Source organism: Lepidochelys olivacea (genome assembly GCF_965140295.1).
Source record: "Lepidochelys olivacea isolate rLepOli2 genome assembly, chromosome: 2".
Taxonomy (NCBI): domain Eukaryota; kingdom Metazoa; phylum Chordata; order Testudines; family Cheloniidae; genus Lepidochelys; species Lepidochelys olivacea.
In genome coordinates, this window is record NC_140412.1 from 115,313,533 (window position 1) to 115,340,342 (window position 26,810).

General features: G+C 38.5%; 1 protein-coding gene across 1 annotated transcript in view; it reads right to left on the bottom strand.

The window, feature by feature from the left end:
- The window catches only part of SYCP2L (synaptonemal complex protein 2 like), a gene marked incomplete at both ends in the record, with an annotated part of 54,631 nt that overhangs the window by 17,658 nt on the left and 10,163 nt on the right, over nt 1-26,810 (bottom strand). Inside the window, 19 exons of the mRNA XM_084621087.1 lie at nt 1,868-1,922; nt 3,222-3,277; nt 7,545-7,596; nt 10,126-10,184; nt 10,992-11,049; nt 12,570-12,648; nt 12,761-12,836; nt 13,226-13,332; nt 15,807-15,867; nt 17,196-17,344; nt 18,344-18,404; nt 18,481-18,573; nt 19,450-19,495; nt 20,782-20,834; nt 22,125-22,267; nt 23,060-23,094; nt 23,407-23,495; nt 23,644-23,729; nt 24,609-24,633. Coding sequence (XP_084477213.1) covers nt 1,868-1,922; nt 3,222-3,277; nt 7,545-7,596; nt 10,126-10,184; nt 10,992-11,049; nt 12,570-12,648; nt 12,761-12,836; nt 13,226-13,332; nt 15,807-15,867; nt 17,196-17,344; nt 18,344-18,404; nt 18,481-18,573; nt 19,450-19,495; nt 20,782-20,834; nt 22,125-22,267; nt 23,060-23,094; nt 23,407-23,495; nt 23,644-23,729; nt 24,609-24,633 — 1,383 coding nt within the window. The remainder of the gene's footprint in view (nt 1-1,867; nt 1,923-3,221; nt 3,278-7,544; nt 7,597-10,125; nt 10,185-10,991; nt 11,050-12,569; nt 12,649-12,760; nt 12,837-13,225; nt 13,333-15,806; nt 15,868-17,195; nt 17,345-18,343; nt 18,405-18,480; nt 18,574-19,449; nt 19,496-20,781; nt 20,835-22,124; nt 22,268-23,059; nt 23,095-23,406; nt 23,496-23,643; nt 23,730-24,608; nt 24,634-26,810) is intronic.

The window sequence follows — 26,810 nt, forward strand, 5'->3', positions numbered from 1 at the left end:
CAATGTCTGACTGACAGGCCTATAATTACCCAGGTCATCTCATTTATCCTGTTGAAATATTGGCATAACATTAGTTTTCTTCCAGTTCTCTGGAACTGTCCCAGTGTTCCAAGACAAAATAATCATTAATGGTCCAGTGAGCTCCTGAGCCAGCTCTTTTAGAAACTCTTGGATGCGGATTTAAAAATGTCTAACTTTCATAGATGCTCTTCCTGAGATATTAGTGGAATAGATAATGTGTTACCATATGACTAAATCATCTGTTTTTCCCCCAAATATTTATTGAACACTTTTGCCTTTACTGCATAATTATTAATAATTCTACCATTTCCTTCTAGTAACAGACCAATACCATTGCTCAGATTCTTTTTGTTCCTAACAATTTTTTTTTAAACTCCTTCTTACTATCCTTAACTCTGCTGGCTATAGATTTCTTTGTGTCCCTTTGCTTCCCTTATCATTTTTCTTCAATTTATAGATTCTGATTTATACTCCTTACTATCAACTGCCCCTCAAACCCCAATTTGCAACCATCTCCACTAGCTGCCTTCTCTTCCTCTCAAAACCAGTTTGGGCTTCTCTCTCGGTTACGACTTTTTGGGCCAGTAAAATGTTCTTACACAATTCCCGATCATCACTCATATTTTTTCAGATTAAGTTCTTCCTTCCAGTTGTTTTCAGCTTTGTGAAATTAGTCTTTTTAAAGCACCAAGTATATACATATTACTGGACAATATGGGACTTCATTCTGTTTGCATATTATAAATGTGATTTAGTTAATGTCACATACATAATCTAATTTTTAGTTCTGTCATCCTCTTGTCTGTTAAGACAAGGTCTAATATTCCAATACTTTGTAAGATTAGGAAATTGTCATCTATAATGTTCAGAAATTCCAAGGATGCTTTAGTCCTGGCAGCATGAGACCTCCAGCATGTGTCACTCAAACTGAAGTCCCCCATGGATCATGCAGCTTCTTTCTCCTACACCTTATAGATAGGGGTGTAAGGAGCCGGTCATCATGTTCCCTTGGTGTCTGCTACAGATCACCAAATCACACAACTAATACCCCATCTTGAACTTTATCTATTAGCACCTTAATCCATAAGCATTTAAAATCATTTTCTTCTAAGTTATCAGTGACTCAGAAACTGGTAATGCCATTTTTGACAGGAAATTGCACTCCTCTTCCCTTTTGCCCATGTGATCCTTTCTAAATTGATTTTAGCATGCCAATCATCTAGGACCATAATGTGAACCGTCCCACCAGGTTTCAGTAATACTAACTAGATCAAATATTCTCTCATAAAATGAGCAATTACAGTTCCTCTTGTTTGTTATCCAGGCTCCTACCATTGGTGTATAGGCAAATGAATAATTTTTTTTCTTCATGTTGTTCAGTTCCTTGATTAAATTTTGTTCTCAACATCTTGATTTTTTTTGCTGAGTGGTCCTATCTTCCTTCTTTTTACACTCCCATTTTATTATTAGTTTAACCCCCTCCTGACTACTCAAGCCTGGCTGTCTGGGCATCAGCTGTCTGACTTCAGATCCAGAGCACTGGGAACAAGAGAGTGCATGTAAATTTTCAGTTAAGTGGTGGTCACGACCCCACAAAGAGTGCAGCATAGGTGCTAGCTCCCACAATAGGTTCTCCACAGGTATGGAAGTTTGATTAGCTGAGAGAAAGTTATCATGCATTTGAATAAATCTGGGGAAGGTTCACCATCACCAATTTTAACCTCTCCATTTCCCCAAGTGAATTTAAACAGGCCATGCTTTCAGTTTATTTACATGCAGAAATAGGCCACTTAATATTTACACATATGCTCTATACAATCTACCATAATTAATATATATTACCTACCGGCCTTCTCTCTAGTTTGGTTGATTCCTGTTTCATGTTTCCATTTTCGTGACTTCTGTTGAGTAATCCACAATTATGCATGTTAGAACTAGTCAATGAAGCTCACAACAAATCATGATGGATTGGGAAAGATATGACCATTCTGCAAGCAGGAGCACTGCCAACCCTATGTGTTCAAAAATCATGAGTCAAACAGAAATAAGATTTTTTTAAAATACTTAATTGTGGAGTTTTTTTGCTTTCTGGTTTCTGAGTCTTTAGGATGCATTCATTTCACAAGTTCAACTTTTTCCCTGCAACACTCAGGACCAGAAGTTTTTAATATTTTTTTTAAATGGAAGTCAAGATTCTCAGGCCAGTTTCTTGATTCCAGGTGCTGTTGCTTTAAGAAAGATACCAACTACTGTGAGCCTCAGGATAAAGATTGAGAGTTGGAAACACTGCAGGAACAGCTTGCGTTAGCCAGGGGTCTGAAGGGCAAAGGAAGATAAGGGTGATATGTTTGAGCTTAGAAAAGGGTGACTATGGAAAATCTTTTATAACACTCTCCTGGCTGATCCTTTTGTAGGCACCAGACTTCAAAGTATCCAGCCTCTTTCCCATCAGAAGACAGATGTCTGGTTAGTGATGCATCTGATGAAGTGAGCTGTAGCTCATGAAAACTTATGCACAAATAAATTTGTTAGTTTCTAAGGTGCCACTAGTACTCCTTTTCTTTTTTAAAAAACAAGAAGAATAGCAGAGAACACCAATTCCTCAGATGCACAACTCCCCCCATCCCTCTGAAAAAGGTAGTCATAACAGCAGCCATCATTTAGAGGCAAAAATGAAGGCCAGATCCTACTTTCTATATTAACACAGGTAGTTATTAAACAAGATTTAAAGGGGCATCTAAAGCTACGTGCCTAAGTGGCCCAATTTTTCCAGAAATGCTGAGCCCCTCACAGCTCTCGTTAATTTCACAGGGATGCTGAGAGTGGTGTAACTAGCACTGCTGGAGAAGCGGGAGAAAAATCAGGCCATTTTAGTTGGGTGCCTAATATTAGGCACCCAAGTTAGAAAATCTCAGGCACTGAATACAACAGGATCTCTTTTGTAAAAAAACCTAACAGGATTCGGACGGTTATTCTCTTCTCTCAGTCTTTCTGTATCAGATACAATACCAACAACAAAGATATTTCTAATGTGTCCACCACCATTACACATAGGCAAGGAACCACCTTCAGAAAAATATATTGGCATCTTCCTTTTTGTTCTAACTTTATAAAAGCAACATCTTCTTAAAAAAAAAAAAAGACACTGTGTTCTTTACCAATGCAAGATGTTACTATGAAAAAGATATATGATGCTGTACCTCTGGTTTTGTAAAGAAATCTTCTGGCCAAGAATTTTTTGTTTCGCTTCAGTGACCTAAAATAGAAGCCACGTATTTTAAGTTTCAATATCTCATACAATATTCTATTAAATGAATACATGTCAGGTCTTGGAAGGGATAAAGAGGGAACTGACTAAAAATATTCCAGAATAAGACTGCTTTTTAAATGGGAGGAATTAGTTAAGTGAAACAATATAGTGTGAGATAGAGGTTTCTCAAAACAGCATTTTTTCACTTTTGCCTTGCTTTATTACGAAAAGAATTCTGAATCACAGAATATATTACTAAAATGGTATTCAAATCAGGATAACCCTGATAATTGCCAAGGCACTCTGGATAAAACACAAAATGCTAGACATGGCAAATGTTGGCTAAAAATATTGCTGTTTATCTCAGTCTAAATAAGTGTAACATATTGTAGAATGTAGGAGAGTAGTACTTTATGCTGACACCTAGTGGTAGTATTGAAAGATGTAAGGTGCCAAATACTTGACTGAGATTCAGATTTTTCCTTTCAGCTAGAATTTGAGAGGCATTAAACCAGGAAGAGGTAATATTTGAGTGGATAGCAAGCATGGGGCAGTAAATGGAATCTGACCGAGAGCAGTTAAACTGCTGTTAGTTACAATAACCTCATTTCTTTGCACCATCTGTTTAAATATTTCACTACGTGCTGATTAACATAGAAGTTCAGTGAATTCCTAGGACAACAGTTGAGTTTTGACACTTGGCTCTGCATTTTTCTTTACATTACATCAAAAGCACTTAAGGTGCATCAACATTAGCAAACATCTTAACGTCATTAGCAAAGGTCTTAATGGTTAGTCTCTCAGGTGCCACACATACTCCTTTTCTTTTTGCGAATTATGTTAATGTTTCACCAGTGTTGAAGATGCACCAGTTCTACTCCCAGCAACGGAAGCTTTAGGGGCACCTATATTCACCACAAAACAAACAAGAATTCTCCAGCCCTAGTGGCACTTAGTAGACTGGTCTTACCTTATGTAGGCTAGTTAATGTTACACACACACAAAATTATTTCTGAAAACAAACAGTGAAGTTGCAAAGCAACTCTAGAGTTAAAATGCCAGAATTAAAGTTATCCATGCAACCTTAATTCAACTCCCTTGTGTGTATGTATTGTGAAACAGTCATCATTTACATGATCACGTACTACTTTTTCCACCAGATTCACTGCCTCATTCAGTGCACAGGATGGACAGTACTCACGTAACAAGCAGCTATTCAGTTTTTCATTTCCTCCTCATTGTTCAATGTGTGACCCCAGGCCTTATTTTACTGCACACTATTCAAACCCTGAAAACAGAATTATTAATTTCCTCATGGGCTTTTCCTGGTGCCCATCTCAATAGTATCCGAGTATTGCACAAACATTAGTTTATCTCTACAATGAGAGGGTATGATCTCATTCTTACCAATGGGGAACTGAAGCACAGAAGGATGAAGGTCAAAAATATCCACTCATTTTGGGTACCCAGTTTGTGATCCCTAGGAACTCATTTCCCCCATTCCCAGAGTCTTTAGCTTTATATAGCACTTTATACATACAAAGCACAGCTCCCATTGATTTCAACTGACTGAGTGCTCAGCACTTCTACCAATGTAAATAAATAGGGTGTCAAGTCAGCCATTCAACAGCCAGGGGATCATCCCTTCTTTTCCTGCAATCCTCTGCCTCAGTCACCACACACATTCCAACTTATGCAACAAATGAAGCAGAGGTCCTAAAGTCTTTCACCACACACCCCGATCCAGCTCCAGCCTGGGTACTGAATGAGGCAAGGGTCCTGTAGAAAAAAATTATGATGTGATCATGATCATAATGTATACATGACAGAGCTGAGGCTGAATCCCTGGTATTTTCTATCTTGTGAAGGCTTGTCTTTATAATATCCTTTTAATTTAGGTTTTTGTGTGCAGTTTTCTCTTTTTTTTAAAACAAACGAACAGTCTTAAATAAAAGAAATTTAATCTTGTTGCATCATACTGACACCACCCTGGGTAGAGTGGAAACTTTTAGATCCACTGGGGAGACATCTGCCACTTGAAATTACAATGCATTAGTAGGTTATCATCCTTTCTGTGGACCACCACTAGATGAGAATGTGAGACCCAACAGCAGAGGAATGGTGAGACTCGGGAATCTTTGGCTCTGTTTCAGGCTCTGGAGAGTAGCGTTTTCCAGAGGGCACTGAATCTTTTGCCCATCCCTCTCCACCCCATGCCTGACTCGTATTTCTGTGCCAGTCCTGTCTCTTCCCCACCCTGGCTCCTTGTCCCAGCCTCCTTCCCCAGCCAGTCCTAGTCTCCTCTGCTAGACTTTGCATCCCAGTTCCCCTAGGACTTTATATATCCCTTTCACCCTTCTTGCCAAATCGTTCTCAGTTCCTGCCCACCCAGCTTCCCATCCTGTCTGTCTCTCTGCCCCTGACCTACCATCCAGTGGCTCCTGCACCCATGCTCACATTCCTTATCCCCACTGGCTCCCAGTCCCTCTTCTTTGCCATCCCATCCAGTCTCAGTGAAATTCTCTCTCACACACACACCCCTCTACCCCTCCTTGTTCCATTCTCTTTCCTCAGCCAAACCCAGTTCTCAACCAATACTTTGACTTCCCATCAGAAATGTCCCCCCTCCCCAATTCCACCTCCATTCCCTCATCTGAATGGCTCCTAGTCTTCATGTCCAGCCTGTCCCAGTCTCCTCTCTCCCCTCTACTTTCAGTCCCACTGTCCTTGCCAAGCCAGCCTCCAGACCCTCCCACCATTGCCAGCCTCCTTCCTAATCTACTCACACCAAGTCCAGCTCTCATGCCCTCTGCATTTGACTCAGGCAGCTTTCTTCTCCATGCTGCCTGGGCATCATAAGGGTGGAAGGGGCATTGAGAGCATGAGAGCTAGAGAGAGAGCGCACAAGTGCCTCCCTGCTTTCAGTTCTGGTGCCCAGACCTGGATCTGACCTGCAGCAGCCCAGAGCTGCAATTGCAGAGAAAGTCCTCCAGAGCCTCTGGCTGGAACATGCTCAGGATGGATGGAATCTTCAGAGATTTTTAGCTGTGCTTCTCTAGCAAGTCCCAAGTACCTACAAATTGTAACTTTTCAAAGGCTTAGAACTCTTTTCATGGGGATGAAGAGCGGCACATCCCTCATAAAGGCTATTGACCCCACCAGCTCCCGATACACACACCAAATTTCAAGTCCATGCTCCCAAATATGGAGTGTTAGAACGTCTCAAACAAAAAGGTCACCAGAATTTTAGTGTGTGCTACCACTATTTTTCCCTAGCATTGTTCTCAGAAGTGACAACCATTTTGGTTTAACTTTTCCAAAACATTTCAGCCTGAGGCAGACACCCAGCATGGAAAATTTCAGCCAAAATGGTTAAAGTCAGAAAAGTTATAAGCAACTGAGAACAGGATATGAAAATGAGAAGGGTCAGGCAACCATAATACCAGCCCTGCCTATGCCACCACTTTGAAGGATAGGGATGAAAGACTATTTTTGTATGCTACCAAATGGTAATGATAGTTACTGTAACAAAAATCAGAGGTTTCATGTGTGGAAGCTATCCGGAAGGAAGTTACCAGAAGTACTCAGTAACTTCTTGTAAAGACCTAGACCATTCATGCAACTTTTTGGCTTTCATTAAAGTTCTTGACAAGTTTCAGGCTTAAGTCTGACACCTATTTTATAATGAAGAATGTCTTCTCAATTATTGACTTATTTGGGGTTTCTCAGCCTGTGAGATATGACCACCTTCCATTTCTCTATGGCAAGACCGGGATCCCAAAACCTTCTGTTGTAACATGGAGTCATGATATGAAAGCAGCTGAGAACCACTGACTTTAGTTCATCCTCTCTATTCAGGCAAGGGGAAAAAATTGACTATTTAAACACAGCAAGATATTCTTAACCTCATTTGAATCAAGTTACTGTCCGTTGGTAAGGAAAACAAACTTGATGGTATGGACTCAAATGGCTGCACCATATTACATCCACTGCAACCTGCAACACATTAGGACTACTCCTTCAGATAGAAGCACAAGCTTTTGCGTCCAATCCTATGAAATGAGACATGAGTCTCACATCTCGTTTTCATCCAGATCTATCATCGTTTGTTCCTAGCTTATAGGATCAATTTCAACCTTCTCAGAAAAACTTTTCACTTCATCTGCAGTTAAGAGACGCAGCCTGTTGAAACTTATTACCGTCAACTGGTTGTTGAATATAAAGCAAATGTGATGGTTTTCGTTTCTATGCCAATATTTTCCCCAAACTTTACCTTCTCATAATTCAGAGAGTCAGATGAATTTTCAAAGTCATAGGAATTCATCCTGCAAAGCAAAATGTACTTAATATGTGAAATGTTTCTGGCATACAATTATGAAAGAACACTCAACTTGCATAACTTCACTAAAAATAGAGAGTGCTGAAAAAAACTGCAGCCATTTACAATATTTATCATTAATATTATACACAGAGTTCATGTATCTAAAACTTACCAAGATGCATTAACAACAGTCTAAGCAAGCACTTATTCCTGTTTTAAGTCTTGGTTTCTTATCCCTTCCTCCTTATCACTACACTTTTCTTGTGTTTGGTTCTCATGCCTTGTTTCCTTTGAAAGTAAGTTCAAGACAATTTTGCATCTTTTATAGGTCCTTTAAGCCAACCTAGCATGTTACAATATGTAAATTAGGTATCTCTCTGCTCCCCAAAAGCCATCAATAATAGTAGAGAAAGGCAAGAAAAAAATATCACTAGTGTATGCTGATGGGATTTTGAAAAGAACCCAAGAGGCTTTCAAAGGGACCTTTTCCCTAGCCACTTCTGAAAACGTCACCTCTTAATGGTTGCTCTCTAGTCACATCTCTATATCGCATCTTGAAATAGGCCTCATATTTCCCCAACATTAGTAAGAGTGTGTAAAATCAGTGTTTCTGAGATTCAGCACCACTGTAAAAATTAGCTGTCAAAATGGCTGTGTATTCTACTCTTCTGTTTAACAGTGGAAGAGTGGTGCACACACAGAACTAGGTCCTTTCTCCCATGCTGCGGATTCCCAACAGGAAAGATGGAAGCTGCTTTGCTTTTAGAACTACATTGGATAGAACACTAGAGTGGAGCAATCCTACAGTGGCAGAGTGACGGAGGGCTAGACAGCCTAGTATTTCATATTCTCCATTCCTAATGTCTGTGAAGTCAACCCCTTTCTCAACAGGAGGCACCTGTTGTGACAAATTCAAATATTCACTAAGATTTCTATGTTTTAAACCAAAGATTTTCTATGTCAATTATTCAGTTTCCATCCACAACCAATTCAAAAGTTCAGCTAAGTTCTTTTTTTGTTTGCTTGACATCTGATTTTTGAACACTTGGGGATTGAAACTGCCTCATTTTTAGCTATCTGCAATGTAAACCTCAATATCATCCTAATTTTAAGGACAACAACAATTCTCAGTGTTACTAGAACAAATAAGAATCTGACAATAGTAGATATTCAAAATTTAAAGCGTTATACATATGAAGCATAGACACATCACCTAAGGACGCAAAAAGAACACCCAGATACTGTGGAGAACTTTGAGGGAAGTTGCTGTCCCTACAAGCAGCAGTGAATTGTTTCCATAGTTTAAATGCTATAAATTGTGTTTGAAACAACACCCAGTCATATGGATGGATAAGCTTTAGCAATGGTTTCTTCCTTGCTGTTTTTCTGCCTGCAGACTCAAGCCAATAATGCCTGAGTTTATAGTGGTATGGCTCTCAGAGATGTAGACACAAAAAAGATTATATGCAGATTTTAGAGAAAATAGATGTATTTGAAAGAAGCAACTAAATGCTTTCATTTTCTATTGTCTTCATGTGTGAGTGATTGTCTAAACCCACTAAATGGAGCCAGTCAGCTAAACCCCATTATGATGAAGGTAGCTTAACTGTAGCTCACAAAAGCTTATGCTCAAATAAATTTGTTAGTCTCTAAGGTGCCACAAGTACTCCTGTTCTTTTTGCGGATACGTACTAACATGGCTGCTACTCTGAAACCCATTACCTCTCAGCCTTTTAGAAGAATTTCTCCAAGTTTCACTTTTAACTAACTAGTCTAGAAAATGGCAGTCAGCATCCTTTGCTACAGCAGACCATGAAGTAGTCCATGTATGCCTTTAGAATCCAAAACAACTGGATTTTAATCCGGTGGCTCACAGAGTGGTGTTGTGTTGTTGCCGTGGCACGGGGAGCAGTTCAGGAGCATGGTGTTAAAGCATGGCACTCTGGCTATCCTCTGCTTCCTGGGTCCCTGAAGGGACCACTCAAAAGCTAGACAGACCCCTCCAAAACCTAATTATACCATCAGTCTAGTGTTTTCAAGTTTAAAATATAAAAAAACCCACTATATACTACATGCAAAAAAATTATCGATGGAACTCGTTACTATAGGATGTCAGATAACTTAATTTCAGAGCAGATTAGACATTTGCAAATTAAGTCACTGGCAGCCATACTAAAGTAAATTTACAGAGGCCACCAGTCTTCCTCTTTCAGGGCATAAATATAATCAGTGGGAGTCAAGAAGAAATTTCCTCTGTGGTATATCAGTTAGCTCTTGTATGTTATTGGCAGTGTAGGAATGGATCCTCCTCTGAAGCACTGGTAACCTCAACCAGACTGAGTAATTGCTATACTGGAAAATATCACTAGAGGGCATGGCTGCTCTAGTCAGTCAGTTTACACTTGATTTTAGCCGAGAGCAGCCGAGAAGCATTTTTTACTTAAATCAGTTTTTAACACTGAACATGAATGCTAGAAAATTTAAGCTACAGTGCACCAAGGTTTAGTACACATTCAAGACTCATATACTGTACTTTGCTTCTATTTGTTTGCTCAAGCTTGTTCTTCTATTTTTCTTCTCCCATTCATCAGCCTAAAAGAAAGGAGGTTACAGGATTTAAAACTATGGCACACAGAGTAAAGCTATTTACTCAATATGTTGCAACTGAAAATAGACACACCCATCCATATTAGTTCATAGAATCACTCCAAAACTAATTAATATCATAATCCACCATAATACCATGTTCTGTAATACTTTATACCCAGAAGTTAGGGAAGGGGTGGACCAGTAAGGGAACAACCAGAAGGGGGACAGAGAAGACTGAATACTTAAAATCTTTAACTCATTCACAGGATAGGTACAGTCATGAAAGTTTTGGCCTTGCCTGCCCAGAAAAGACAAAAGTAAAAGTTTCTTTCATGGTACCTGGGCACCCGAGGCCAGGCACCAGTTACAGTAGGTTGAATTTTCATAGGTGCTGAAAATGGACCTCAAATCAAATATCACTTTTATTTAGGTGTCCAGGTGTTCAAATCCTTCTGAAAAGACATCAGGCTATTTCTGCTGAGGTACCTTATTTTAGGCATTTTTGTTTGAAGATTCTGGCTAAGGTTTCTAGGTTGTTTATTATTATTTCTCCCCCACATTACAAGGGTGGAAGAGCAGACCATGAGGCAATAGTTTATTATTTGCCTTGTGGGAACACTTAGGAGCCCCAGTCACGGGCGTGGTTACCATTGTGGCAAATACTGTACAAACACAGAAGACTGTTCTGTCTCAGTACATAATCAATATTTGCAGTGTTCTAATTTAATTGTTCTACTGTGCAGAAAAGGAAAAAAGCATTTGAATAAAAATTTTGCATGTAAACTGTGCCCCAAAGACAGACATACCTACCTCTAGGGAATATTCTTCTACAACCTGTATATCTGGATGTTCTTCTATGGGTGGTTCACTATAAACAATGGAAGGAAAGGGTAAGAAAACAGTTCTAAAACTACCATCAATTTAAAGCCAATTAAAACAATATGAAGGTAATGTAAGTCAATAGCCCAGTTAACTCCAATGCAATGAAGGTTAGGGGAAGAGGGGAAAGAACTGTTCAGTTCCAACAACGCTGAAACTAGTAATAAGGAAAGTATAATTCTGTACTACTGTTAAGGAAGAGGAGATAACTAGGCACTAAGGTTGGAGCCATGACTACTACATGGTAGAGATAAAACTCTTTGTATAGCTACTTTACAACCAAACAACCCAGAGCACATTAGAAAAGTGACCCCTATAATACAAAGTATTTGACCAATTTTTCAGATTGGTTAAATTAAAAGACAGCAGTTAAGGTCACAGCAAGCCACGAAGAGCAGGAATAGCACTCAGAAGTTTTGATTATAGAAGAAAAGTTTTATAATCACTAGGCAGCTTCTCCCCACTCCAACCCTTTTTCCTATTAATGTAGTGTAACCCCTTCCAGACCCTCTGGGGGACTCACTCCTGGATTATAGCAGCAATGGTTACAGAGGCTCAGGATTCCGTCGCCCAGATTGCCTAAGATCCAAGGTAGAGAGACTTGGCTAGCAACATTACCACAACCAACCAGAAGCCAGAACTCAGAGACAAAGGGTTTGGTTTTTGGCTGTGTTTGGTGTGTAGCAGGGAAAAAGACATCACAGCCAGGGAGGACCCCTCTATTCTCCACACTCCTTACTAAGAGAAACCCTTTGGGATTCCTGGGACATTGAACAGCATCTCAGCAGAGACCAGAAACTTAGAAGGCTGAAGAAAATCATGGTCTGGCTACCAAGAACCAACCTAACAGCAGTGGAATCCAGACCAGAGAGCCACAAGGATGATCTTACCATCCTTGGTGTGGATGCTTTGTAAGAATACCCTTGTTTATTTTGTTTTAAGATGGCCACTGAATCCTCATTGCACCGCTCATCACAGATTGAGCCTAAATTCAGTATTTGCCTAGGCATGTTCTGGCAGGGAGCACAGCATTGTTTCTTCTGGCTGTAAATGTTGGGAGAGGTAGAGTTATGTATTATGGTTTGTGCTTATCTTAATCCTCTTTGCCACTGGTCCCTTATTCTGAGTGCCCCATACCTAATAAAGCCCCAGTTACTGTTTTATTACTCTGGGAATTGGGATAGCTGTTTTATTTGTTTGTTCTGTCTGATACTCCTATGTATGAGATCATGTGTGAAATATTTTCACAAGGGATAAGCCCTCTGTGTTCTCTGAGCTAGGAGGGAGTGGAGACACCAGGCACCCTTATAGGTAAATCCAGGACTCATAACTATGAAGAGAAAAGGAGAAGGCTGCAGCCATGCCTTAGGGCTAGGTTTACAGTAGTAAATACCAGTTTTGACTTAGTAACAACTAAGTTCTGGATGGCTTGTTAAACAGAAACATACAAAAGCCCCCCAAGGAAATTTTAATTTTTTGGACAAGATCTTGCAGCTCCAAAGTGCTTACCTGGTTTTATCATTCAGTTTAGGTGATGGAGTTTTAGACTTTTTTGCTGAAAGTGTTTGGGAAACTGCAGCTTCACACTCTGAAAATTTTAATAGAGATAAAACCGTATTTGTGCAGGTCTACAAAAGCAAACCCTTTCTTAAGTGTTATACATGAATGATATTTATAAACTACAAGAAATCATGCCTGACCTTGGCTTAGCTTAGCATCTTCGGTTTCAGTCTGTTGGCTTCCCATGCTCGTAGTGACACCAGAACTAGTTTTATGCTGGTTTGAGATATGAAATTAACAACATGATATGCACGACACTAACATTTATGTTCCTACTCCCAGAGAAGTATGGCCAGGAAACATTCTTGAATATTCAAATGTATTGTTCCATTTGGTGGGGAAGTGCTAGTCTGTGGGACTGAATTATGGCTACACTTATGAACTGAAACATTCCTGGGCAGTAAAGTCTAGCATCTTTTTTTTTAAAGTTTGGGAAAACACATTTTTACCTTTCCCCGATAGCTGTGAGACTTAGAAAGACTGGGGAAAATTTTCTAAATGGTCTAAGTCACTGAAGCACATTTGAAAGTGCCATCCACCATGTCTATGAAAAGAAGGGAGAAACTATTATATTTCTACATAGGATTCCAATCACTCATACTTACTGATTGATCACTATATTGAGATGTCAGGATGTCAGATAAAGAATCTGTTTTTTCAGTGTTTGTAGAATCTTTCTTCCACTGTAAGTAGCTGGATTCACCAGTTATTACTGTGAAACAGTAATTTGAGAAAGGTTTCAGAGTAACAACCGTGTTAGTCTTCGCAAAAAGAAAAAGGAGTACTTGTGGCACCTTAGAGACTAACCAATTTATTTGAGCATGAGCTTTCGTGAGCTACAGCTCACTTCATCGGATACATACTGTGGAAAGTGTAGATCTTTTATACACACAAAGCACGAAAAAATACCTCCCCCCACCCCACTCTCCTGCTGGCAATAGCTTATCTAAAGTGATCACTCTCCTTACAATGTGTATGATAACCTGGATTTGTGCTGGAAATGGCCCAACTAGATTTTCTCACTCTTCCCCCCCCCCCAAAAAACAGCAGGAGAGTGGGTTTGTGTGTGTGTTGGGGTACACTTTCCACAGTATGCATCCGATGAAGTGAGCTGTAGCTCACGAAAGCTCATGCTCAAATAAATTGGTTAGTCTCTAAGGTGCCACAAGTACTCCTTTTCTTTTTAGTAATTTGAGAAAGAATCTCTTAATACATAGATTTTTCCCCTTCTATATTTCCAGCAAAATGTGAAGAGCACTACAGCCTTCTAGATCATATTGAACAAAATCATACAAATCCTCCACATTGAACATGTAGCCAATAGAAGCAACTAGGTTCATATTGTGTTCCCCCGCTACCTCTCTGTTGTGTTCTACACCTTTGTCCCTAATTGGGCTATAAACTCTTTGGAGTAGGGACTATAATTTGCTGTGCATTGTATGAACATGTAATGTGACCAAACCCTTCTCCACAAATCATGACTAGGTCCTCTCCGCACTATTATTCTGCAAATATAAAAAAAACTACATTCTGCAGTTACCATTAACCCCACAAATACATTCCATGGAGCATCTGGGTGATCAAATACTTTTAAGGGGTATCTATTTTGGGGAGGTTCGCCTTTGTGCGTATTTCAGATGGACAAAGAATGAACAGCAGCAGCTTCTGATCTACCTGCTGTCCACTTTACACAGATGAGCCTCCACTGAATTTGGGGAACTTCAGTAATAGCTTGATTTAGGGGCAGTAAGGTTGGCAGGGAAAAAGCTACTAAACAAGTGCTAGTTACTGTCTCAGATAATTGGAACTAGAAAACGTAGTTGAGTAGCTGTCTTAGGCATTTCTGATGCTCTAATTGTGGCATCAATGGATTGCCATAGCTAATAGGAAAGTGGGGAGTTGCCTTTATGCTGTACACCAAAGGGAGAGTGCTGCCTAAGAGATTTACTGCAAGCTTTGTCAATTAAATCCAGAAGTCACATGAATGGTGGTAATTAGAGGATACTGTAGGAGAAAAAGCCCAGAGGATAAAGACAAAACTGTGGTGCCTTCTTTGTCTTACACCTTCCTGCGGTGATAATATTCTGCCCCAGCAGCATATAAAGACAGGGCCCAGGTCTAGTCTTTCTAAGAAAATTGGGTCATGTTGGAGTCTTTGCAGTTAGTGTGAACAAGGACAAGTCATGTGTAACAACTTATCAACTAGTCGTGGCGTACTCGACAGAAACTAGGGGTTTTACCCAAGTCCAGGTGCGACAGTGTTAAACGTAGTTTGTCCCTGTCAATATTGACTGCAAAAATGTGATTAATATGTTTGTTAGTATGACTTCAAGGTAGTCTTTTAACATGACCTAGTTTTCTAGAAGAGAAAAGCCCCAATTTACCAATGTATAACTACTTGCATTATTTCTGAATTTGGCCATATTATAATACACAAACAAACAAACCAAAAAGAGGCAGATTTACTTGCCAAAACAAGTAACCATCCCACGGGTTCAATATTCAACATGAGTTATGAAAAGGTCTACAGTTTTAAGATTTTATTAGGAATGCTTTATTTTTCAATTTCAAAGTTTGGAAATAGGATTTAATTTGAAAATAAATTGGACACAGCATCATTAAAAGTCTCCAAGGCAGGAAAAAAAAATGTAATCATAAGAACTGCAAGAAAACATTGCAACTCTGGAAACAAAAGGAAACCCAAAAAGCACTTGCTGGTGTTCTTATGGAAGATGACTTGGTAAAACTTTTTGAGGTGCTTTGGGACTTACCCTCCAAAGTCACCTAAGTGAACTTTTGGGAGTTTTACTCAGTCTTCTCATTTCATAGAAAACTTACTTTTTAGAGACTAATGCCTAGACTTCATATCTGAGTCTTCTATTTTCCAGAGATATTTTTAAGGCATAAATTCTACTTCAGCTGCTAAATCCTGTTTGCAATTTTCACCCTCTTCATTAAATGTTATTTGTCTTGAGACATCTTCAACACAGCTGTATGACTTCAGCAACAGTACCTCAGTTCCCACTGTTAAAGATCTAATCACTATGGAAAATATCTAGAAAGTTACTTTAAATGAAAATCTCTACACCTGCTAATGCTTTCTGGAGAATATGCAGTTTTCAGGTGTCATTCATAATTCTTAGAATTCCATCCGCTACAGGAAATCTATGTTTTTTAAAAACTCACATGTTCCATTTTGCTTTGTTTGTTCCTCAGTGCTGATGAGATCCTCTCTATCAGTCTTGATCTGTTGGGGTAAACTAATCTAAATTACTGTTTGTTTTTTACAGATAAACCAACCAACCAAACCAGAATTCTTTATCCAAGAAACCCAATTTCCTGTACAGAAATGTGTTTAGGTAACAAAGCATTGAATAATGCTAATGACATATAATGTATTTGCTCTCAGTGTATTACTGTAGTCAATACTTTGAAATCATTTACGACACATCTTTATTCCCTCAGTATTTAGGCACTTCCATGGGTCCCATAATGAGAGTTTCTCCCAAGTACTTAAAAGACCAAACAAAGTCAGTCTCTCTTTCTTCCTTGCCCATAGTGTTTCATTAGTTTACAGAGTATGATCATAGTTTTTTACTTTCATCTGAACATTTGAATTTTGCAGGACCCACAAGCTTCTCTTTTCCCAATGTGCATGTCATGGTCCATTTTACATTATGAGCTGACAAGAAAACACATTTGTATTTTTAGGTTACCTATTTATCTAAATGGAATGATGTACTTCAAAGTGCAATAATAGGATAAACTTAAATACTTGTATTGAATCAACTATGCAGGTAAACAAACCCATTATTAGGCAGCTAGTAGTATCTCAAGGCCTCACCTTCTAAACACAGCCATTCTTTTGGGCATTAGAAAAAAACTTTTGAAAGGGGCAAGGAACATCTTCTCTTTTGGTCAAAGTGCCACAGCATCTAACTTACATATGGACAGTCACTGAATATTAGAAGGAGAAGGAACATTTAATTACAGAAACCCATAAGAGAGCAGACACCAGTATTGCACTGCAGCATTAACTAGAGTTCATGTCCAATATTCTGGTGGAAGACTAGGTAAACACAACCTGAATTTCTACTGTAGAAGACTAAGAACTAGTCTATGCTACAGAGGCTTTGCTGGTGTAACTAGACAGGTATAGCTATTCCAGCAAAGCTCCCTAGCATAGGCATAGCGTATGCCAACAGGAGTTTGTCTGCCAATTTAGCAGTCTCTACACTGAGGGTTTTGCTGGCATAGCTATGTTGGCTAGGATGTTTGGGTTTTCCCCATACTCTTGACCAACATATCTATGCCAGCAGAACTTTTTAGTTTAGATCTGGCCTCAGTAGGGGAGACAAGAAAAAGACTGCATGGTATACTAAGAAGGCTTGAAAGATTTTTCATAGCATCAAAACAGGAAACAAACATTTTTCTCCTTCTCTGGTTAAATCTAACAGCTGAGATCTTTCAGGACTAGTTAAACTTTTAACCAATACATTTGAAAAGTGAACCAGGATGTTAAAAAGTCTTATGACTGTAAATGGTTATACAATAAAGCCAAAAACTAATACTTGCCATCATTTTGTCTTCTCCCAGAACTTCATTGAGTGTATTCAAAATATCAAATTTGGCATTGAAGTGAATTTTGATTTTTGTTACTTCTTTGCCATTGATCATAGTAGGGTTCTTCAGGTAAATTTTAACCATCTTTTCTCCATTATCTTCTATTTTAAAAAGGAAATTAGAATCTGGTTTAGAATTACACAGAAAGTGGCAGTATATCACTGAAATAATTTGCATGCCATTTCCCACACCAAGGGAGTCACTCTTTTGAAAAGTACAAAAATTTTGAGTATGCACAGAGTTTTATCCTCCTCTCTTTACAGGGTACAAATAAGACTATAACCACGTCCTGGGCCTCTCCATAAACCAACCAGTGCATTCAGATGACACAGCCCTCATGGAGCTAAATTCTATACCATGCAGAAGGTTACAGAGTCCCCCTATGAGCCATCTCTGCAGTCTTGCTGCCTGCGTAGCTAAATTGTAGCAGCTAGGTTGTGGCTTTCTACTTCACCATTACAGCTAGGAGTCTTTACCCCTAAGGGTCTATGTTTGCCCCTGATGGGAGGGAACCGCCAATTACATTTATGGGAGTGGGGGGAGGCCTAAATTAGTATTTATTGCTTCACAGTCCTGACACATATTTTATCTCTATTTTAGCCATGTTAGACAGAATCTCATACAACCCTAAAAAGTACCCTTTGCTAGGTTAGCCTTAGAAAAAAGCCTTTCAGGGCCCATTCTCCCTCCCAGTGAGTCTCTTTCCATTGACTTCAGTTAGCATTACTTTGGGTCCATGGGGAAGATAATACATTTTCATGATAGGTATTCATAACAGCAGACATTTGTGTATATGCAGAATACTTAAAGTTATTTCAAAAATATGCTATTTGTTACTACAGGAGTGGATTGAACTTTATTTCAATTCTTATTTAAATATATTGCATAATATAAACCCCAAAACACCATGAAAGTTTCATGACTTAGACTGTCAACCTCAAATTATGTTGCAAATTTTCACATGTTCGAAGCTGACTACATTTGGCAACTGTGATCCTATTGGATGCTTCTTGGAAGTTCAGTGTAAGGTATTAATATAAACCTGCAGTTTCTTTTGGCTACTTTTGATTGTAAAGATAACATCCTTTGGGTGACCTTACCTCTCAGACTGTAACTACTGACCGTTTCTGTTGGCAGTCTCACTGAATCCCAAAGAGCACCCTAAAAAAAGGATTTGGGAGTGAATTCTCTTCAAGTATTTTAGCCTAATCAAAAAGTAATCAGAAGATATGTTTACCTCAGTGCTGTCTATGTAGAAAGACACACACTGACTTCCAACATTGAAGTCAATCCAAAACTCCTCCAGTTTCTCATCTGATGGCTTCTTCACCTTAAGAAATAGAACAGCCATTGCCATTATTTCCAGAAGAGCCCATACAAAAAACACAGTACTGTTGTTCTCAACTGTGTTAACTAGCTTAACTAGACTTGAATATCTTTATTATGAACACTTACATTTGTTTCTAAATGGTATGAAGAGATGAACTACTAGCCTGTAACTGACTTACAACACTAGCAGAACCAGAAAATTACTGTACATTAGCCAAGGAAAAATAATGTTTACTCTTGATTGAAGTAAATACTGTGCAATTGTTTTGTTCAAGTTTCTAGGAAGTCCTATGTATTTGTCAGCACTTATTAAGCAGAGCTGATGGTAGCCTGTTGAGACTAATACTTCTGTTACTTAGGTTAGTTTGGTAACCTAAGGAGCACAGTGCCAAGTACTTAACATTCACTTACATAATTAAAGAACTGTGAAACTGAGCCATGATATAAGGATCCTCATGTGGATCTGTAGGGTGAGCTGCTAGCCTGTGATCTGTTCTGTGGGAGTAGGGAGGCAAACCTTGCCCTTTGACACCCATTTTGGGAGGAACTGTACAAGGGAAATCTCGGTTTTCCTCCCTGTTCCCTTCGTAGTGTTTTCTACAGGAACAGGTGATCCATCTCATGGTCTTTAAGACAGAGCCAGTCTATTCAGTGTCTTTATTGTTTGGCTGACACAAATGGTAGGTAACTTGCCAATAAAATGGAAAAAGAAGTAAAACAGCAGTTTGGCAAAGCAAATGTACAGGAGCATGCCTTTCACACGGTTGTAGGATGCAGCAAAACTAAATATCTTTTAATCACATGAGGTTATTTTGTCCATTTTAAAACCGTGTACTAACAGTATAAGGAATGCATCAGAGGACATAAAAACACTTACCTCCTCCATGTCAGCAAAAGCACATATACAGGGAAATGAATAAACTCTGCAAAAGAAGCATACTTGAACATAATAACTTGTTCCTGAACACAAGTCAGAATGGGAATTTAAATGAAAAACCAAAAACCTGAATGAGAGGTTAAGTCTCTCTAGACTTGTTGATCAAAAGATTAAATTTTCTAGAAGTCACATAAGTTTGTTTTCCTTTAAGCATCTGCAATATCCTTTCAGGCAGATACTATACAGATATTGTGTCTTCATTCTGTCAGTAGAGAAGATCAACTCTAATACTTTATTTCAAGCGTCAGGTGACCCACTGATGGGCTCTACAGAGTTAGTTTTAAAATGTGTACTTTATAAATGAAATGGTGGCCCACAGGTCACACATTTTCTAAACAGCAGTAAGGAAAGAATACTAACTGATGAGTACAGATGAAAGAATAGAATAAGTTATCCCCGTGCAAACAAATAATTGTGTAAACAAATAATCTTCCAAGGGAAGTATCAGTAGTTCAGCACATTGGTTGTGTAACATTGGACGGAGAAAAAGGCTAGATAAATTTATAGGAGCCACTATGCACTAACAGGAGACCAACTGAACCAAACAGATTCTCACTCATTGGTAGCTTTTATAAATCTATGCAACAGACTTTTATTCTATCTTATTCAGGCTCTTCTACCTCCCTCATCACTGCCATTTCTTAGCACCTTTCATAGTTATTTAGATGATCATAATGGTCCCGTCTGACCTCCTGCACAATGCAGGCCACAGAATTTCACCCACCACTCCTGCAAAAAACCTCTCACCTATGTCTGTGCTATTGAAGTCCACAAATTGTGGTTTAAAGACTTCAAGGAGCAGAGAATCCTCCAGCAAGTGACCCGTTCCCCATGCTACAGAGGAAGGTGAAAAACCTCCAGGGCTTCTCCCAATCTGCCCTGGAGGAAAATTCCTTCCTGACCCCAAATATTGCGATCAGCTAAACCCTGAGCATATAGGCAAGATTCATCAGCCAGATACTACAGAAAATTCAGGAGGGCATTAAGTGATGTGACTAGCATAACCTCATTACCAACGCTCAGAAAGGAAGTTAAACACACAATAAATGAATTCAGGTTTTTAGATGTGAAAGCTTTCTCTTCCACCAAAATAAGTGCAGATACCAGGATTTGTAAAAGGGATGTATTAGCCACTCATTTATACCCATGTTGCAATTTACACACCACATAACCAAAGGTTTGGCAACCTATACATATGGAACCAAAAATGCAATCACTGGGTCTGCCCAGCAGGCCATATATTACATTCTGTGTTCACTGTAGAGAACTTACCTTTTTTTATCCCCAAGTCTGTCATTTAGTTGATTGAGAAATTTTCTGCAGTCCTTTAAAACAAAGGACAGCTTGTTACAAAAAAAAAAAAAATTAGTTACTGTTTACACTTGTAAGCAATATTTTGTTGGGCAAATAATAGTGTGGTGACTAAGACCACTAACAGGATCACTGGAGCTGTCAGATGATCCAAACCCAAGCTGTTCGTATTGTTGGAGCTATCAGTTGATTCAAACCCAGTTTAGTTAAAGCCCACATAGGAACCACACAAATCAGTACAGGAGCACTTGCGAGAAGGGGAACAATTCAAAGGAAGAGAACATATTGTAACGTTACAGGTCACATATTGTAACATCCAACTAATGTATGTTCACTGGGGGCTTAGTTTAGTTCCCACTGAAATCAATGGGAGTTGGATTGGGCCCATAATAGGAAAAAGCTCTCTACCCAAATTATATGTAGCATATCACATTAAGCTTCTGCTCAGTTTTCTTGAACTGTTAGACAACACTGAATGGCTTGTCATTTAAAATGTAATTCCCCATGGTTATTTAAATTCATGTTCTATTTGAGCAATTTTCTTAATAGAAATGTTACTGTTATGTTTTTGGCATTCATTGATCTCACTGAATTGAGGGCACATTACATGGCTGGGTAGAATGTTCCCACATGCTCACATCTTAGCATAATCTGTCCTCTTTCTGCTGTAACTGTCTATACTACATCCACTTTCTACTGGTGGGAAAGGGCATTTTAGCTCCGATATAAAGCTTTGATGAATAAGTTAGGCCACTCTGGAATGACAGAATGCCTGTGGAGAAGTCTTGAGCACAAGTTTTAAAAAAGGGCTTGACATAAGATGGAATGTTTGGATGTAGGCTTGACAAGGCGTATTTAATAGCAAATGACATGATGCAAACGGCTTGAGTCAGCTGTCCTTATTTACAGTGAGTCACATCTTACTCACAATAGGACTACTTAAGAAGTAGGGTTGTGAGAATCTGGTCCTAAACTATGGATTTAACTGTAGACGATCTGGTGTAAGAAGGAGAAGGCAAGGCACAACTCTAACACACTTGTTCTTGTAGCCTCTATTCCAGGTGATTAGTTCTATATTAATATGATTATGTACTTTTTTTTTTAATGCTAACAATATATAATTACTTCTTTGGCTTACTGAAGGATACCTTACGTTAATACAATGACAATATAATTGAACCAATTTCTTACAAGGACATTAAAACATCTCTTCAACATGATCAGGAACTTTATATACTAAACCCAGATGAAACTGACCCCTATATAGAACAGTCAGTTTTTGTTTTCAAAATAAAAACCCTTACCGTCTCAAATTCTCTATCCTTTATCTCTTTGAAAGCTTCAGCAAGATAATCATCTTCAAACCAGTTGTGAACAAGGTCATCCCTCCATTTTTTTGTTATCAGCCTACACAGTGCTTCCGAAAGAGCAACCTGAAGGTCATAATCTACAGGTGATAAATAAAAGAATAGAAGCATCCCTCAAAAAAACAGAAGGTTAATACAATGGCTTAATGAATATCAGCCTACTGCATTAAATTTTAATCCTAAGAAGCTGGTGCTTTGATTCAGTGATAACAAAAGCCAAAACTGTCCTGCAAAATATCACAAGCTACTTTGAGGTCTCATATAGTTCCTTTATTTTATTCAACCAATTATTGAGCACTGTTAACTCTCTGTGCATGAGTGTCTGGAGACATGCCCTGAAGTAAAAAGGAAGAGGACTTCACCACCTCCATAAACTCCTTATGGCTGTTATTTCACCTGCCAAACACAGATACCTCAAAATGCTATTATTAAGAGAAAGGCTACATTTACATTATTTACTTGGTCAAAGCTATTGGACAAAACAGATGAAACTCATAAGTTTTATTTTTAAAATGGTAAATAGGTAGATGCACTTCTTAACCACTTAGCAGGCTAACAGAACAAAATGCTAACACCAGATGCTGATCTCCCACGTATTCCGTTTTGACTTACTATACATTTTCTGTGTGTATCACAGCATAACCTTTCCTACCATTTCATTACTTGAGTGTTTTTAAAATCAGTATTAGTAGCTTTCTGGTGCAAGAATGAACTTGTCTGAAAATATATTTCATCTTGATTGTTGAGGAAAATAAAAATGATGTTCAAAAAGTTAAAAATACGATATGAAGTGTAACAAAGTAACAATTCATTAGGGATTTTAGGGGGAAAAGAGTTTCAATTCATGAAAATAATGACTAAGTATTTCTTACCACCAACCTCCAGAATTGTTTTTGCAAGATCTTTCCTGAAACAAACATAATCCATTAATGCTTTTTCCTTCCATTTTAATCCATTCAAAGCATATGAACAGTAAAAAAAAAAATACATATTTTTTCTATAAATTTGAACAAAAGTGCAATCACTCACTAAATGCTCATGATTAAAATAAAAGGAGAAGCTTGCAACTTTTATCCACGCTTGTACAATCCATCATCTTTTCACCAATTAGGATCTATCTATAGATTACCGCCTCATATTGTTGAAAAGCAAGTTACACACCATAACTAAATGCTTTTCTTGCTGCAACAAATGTTACAGTTGCTGTAGAGATACTTACGTAAGCGAACACATTTCTTCAGATGTAGGAAATTTTCTTCTCTCTTCCCGTGGTACACTGTCAAGCATAGAGTTCAGAGTCCTCAAAGCCTTTTTTGCAGGGATTTTTTTGGGAGAGGTGGGGGAGGGAGGGAAGATGGTAGAAAGAGACAGTATGGAGAAGAGGAGAAATAAGTCATTAAAACATATTTTTATTGTTAACATTTTACATACGTTTGTATTCTCACTCGAGTCTCACCTCCTGCCGAAGAGCACAGCCAACATTTGTTTCAGTCACTAGCTGTCCAAGGTCAGGTAAGAATGAATCCAGCAACTGTTTCTTTCCTTAGGAGAACAGTCAAAGTATTACATCTGGCATAAGGCTTGTCTACACACACAGAATTGCACTATTTTAGCTATACCAGTATAGTTGAAATAGTATGACCGCCTAGCCTGGATGCAGTTATACTAGTATAAGGGGGCTTCTACATGGTAAGGTGAATAAGCTATTCAGATAGAAGTCTCCTTCATATAGCTAAAACTGCACCCCTGCTAGAGGGGTTGTACCAATTTAACTATTTCAGTAGAAAAATCACATCTCTAACCAAAATAGTTAAATTGATCCAAAAAGTGTGTAGACCAGGCTATTAAACAAGCATGTTCTGAATAATGCGGTTTCTCCTCTGCTTTAAAAATAGCAGGCTATAGGAGGAGTAAGCAACTTATCTCTTATTCCATGGGGATGCCCTTATATATGTAATTCCCTTTTGCAATTCTTATTAACCCAGAATTCTAGTTTCTAGACACAGACAGATTATAAAATTACACAGCCATTTTCAGTGGCAAATGGTCTTTTTTAAAAATATTCTTGGGCGGAGAAGGGGAAGAGATCATCAGGGTTTTGACTATACTAAACCCATTTCAATGGTACCATTTACCTTGGAACAAGCAAAATACTTACTACAAACAATTTGAAACAAAATATTTCATTTTAGTTGTAACGCTAGCAAGGCTACATGTTCTCAGTATATCCCAATAGTTACTAAAAAGGTTTAATACTCTTATTTGTATGTTACAGGAAATTTTACTGTAACTAGTTATACATGTGGCTTTGGATGAACTCTTACTCATACAAGGTCTATTTTCCCCCTTTTTTAAAAAAATAATATAAAGAAAAGGTTACTGAGACATGTGCAGAATAAAAGTATTTGGGAAATCACTGACCTTCACTGTTGCATTTGCAAATGACCTAATGGGGGGGAAAAAAGAGGTGAATCTAGATTACATACTGGATACAGTAATAATTAACAGTTCTAGTAAAGTGAACTGCTGTGTGTTTATGCAGCCACCACCATCCTATTCACCCCTCACTGGCATTTCTGAGACACTTAAGCACCCTAGTAGAGTATAATTTCAATTTTACATCCAGATAAACCCTCCAGAAGTGCAGTTATGTTAATTAAAATTGTTCACTAAAACCCTTATATATTGAGATTTGCAGAAGCACTTAAGAGAATCCTCATGAACTTCAAAGGGATTTGGGTGCCTAATTCCCTTAGACCTGGTTCCTTTGAAAACCCAAACCATAGTGGGAAAAAGTGTTATTTTTGCCATCTATTTGTATATATACACCATTGAAACTTGTATGGTATAGTGCTAAATGTCATAACAAGACATTGATATCTGAAACGTATCTGAAGTTTTGGGGGAAATTTAAGTAGTTTTAGAAAGTCAAACTGACCTGGTTTAAAGTGGACATGAAAGCTGCTATTAAAAAATAAAACAATTATATATAACAAGTGGAAGAAAGGGGAAAGTGATAGTAATTAATATAAATCAGAATTTGGGAATTATAGAAAATCTATAAGGGAAGCCAAGGGAGACACGGATAAATTCTTGGCCAGCAGAATTAGTGATAATAAGGAGTTTTTAAAAATATATTAGAAACAAACAGAATCCTGACAATGATATCAGCTCATTACTAGATGGAAATGGTAGAACTATCAATAATAATGTAGAAAAGGTGGCAGTATTAAATATTTTGTTCTGTATTTGGGGGAAACAGATGATATAATCATATCATATGATGATAACACTCTGTCCATTCCACTAGTAGCTCTGGAGGATGTTAAGCAGAAGCTATTAAAGTTAGACTTCTTTAAATCATCCACTCCAGATAACTTGCATCCAAGAATTTTTAAAGAGCTGGCTGAGGAGCTCACTTCATCATCAGTGTTGATTTTCCATAATTCTTGGAGCACTGGGGAAGTTCCAGAAGAATGAAAAAAGCTAATATTGTGTCAATTTTTTTAAAAAGGGTAAATGGGATGACTTGAGTAATTATAGGCCTGTCAGCCTGACATTGATCCTGGGCAAGATAATGGAATGGCTGATATGGGACTCAATTAATAAAGAATATAAAAAGGGTAATGCAATGAATGCCAATTAACGTGGGTTTATGGAGAATAGATCCTGTCAAACTAGCTTCATATCTTTTTTTAAATAAGATTACATACTTGGTTGAGAACAGTAATAGTACTGATGTAATAGATTTAGACTTCTGTAAGGCATTGGACTTGGAACTGCATGACATTTTGATTAAAAATTAGAATGATATCAAATTAACATGGCACACATTAAATGGATTTAAAACTGCCTAAATGATAGGTCTCAAAATGTAACTGCAGACAGGGAATTATCATTTAACAAGTGTGATCCCACAGTGGGTCGTGGTGAGCTCTCAGGTGACACTGTGGCCAAAAGAGCTAATGACAGGTTTCAGAGTAACAGCCGTGTTAGTCTGTATTCGCAAAAAGAAAAGGAGTACTTGTGGCACCTTAGAGACTAACCAATTTATTTGAGCATAAGCTTTCGTGAGCTACAGCTCACCTCATCGGATGCATACTGTGGAAACTGCAGAAGACATTATATACACAGAGACCATGAAACAATACCTCCTCCCACCCCACTCTCCTGCTGGTAACAGCTTATCTAAAGTGATCACTCTCCTTACAATGTGTATGATAATCAACTTGGGCCATTTCCAGCACAAATCCAGGTTTTTGTTAACCTATCCAACTATACTCTCAGCCCAGCAGAAGAAGCTGTCCTATCTCAGGGCCTCTCCTTCTGCCCCTCCACCCCCACGAGCATGATACAGTTCTGTGGTGACCTAGAATCCTATTTTCGACATCTCCGACTCAAGGAATATTTCCAAAATACCTCTGAACAACATACTAATCTACAGAGGCCTCCCTACCAACATTACAAAAAGAAGGATTCTAGGTGGACTCCTCCTGAAGGTCGAAACAGCAGACTGAACTTCTACATAGACTGCTTCCGCCGACGTGCACGGGCTGAAATTGTGGAAAAGCAGCATCACTTGCCCCATAACCTCAGCCGTGCAGAACACAATGCCATCCACAG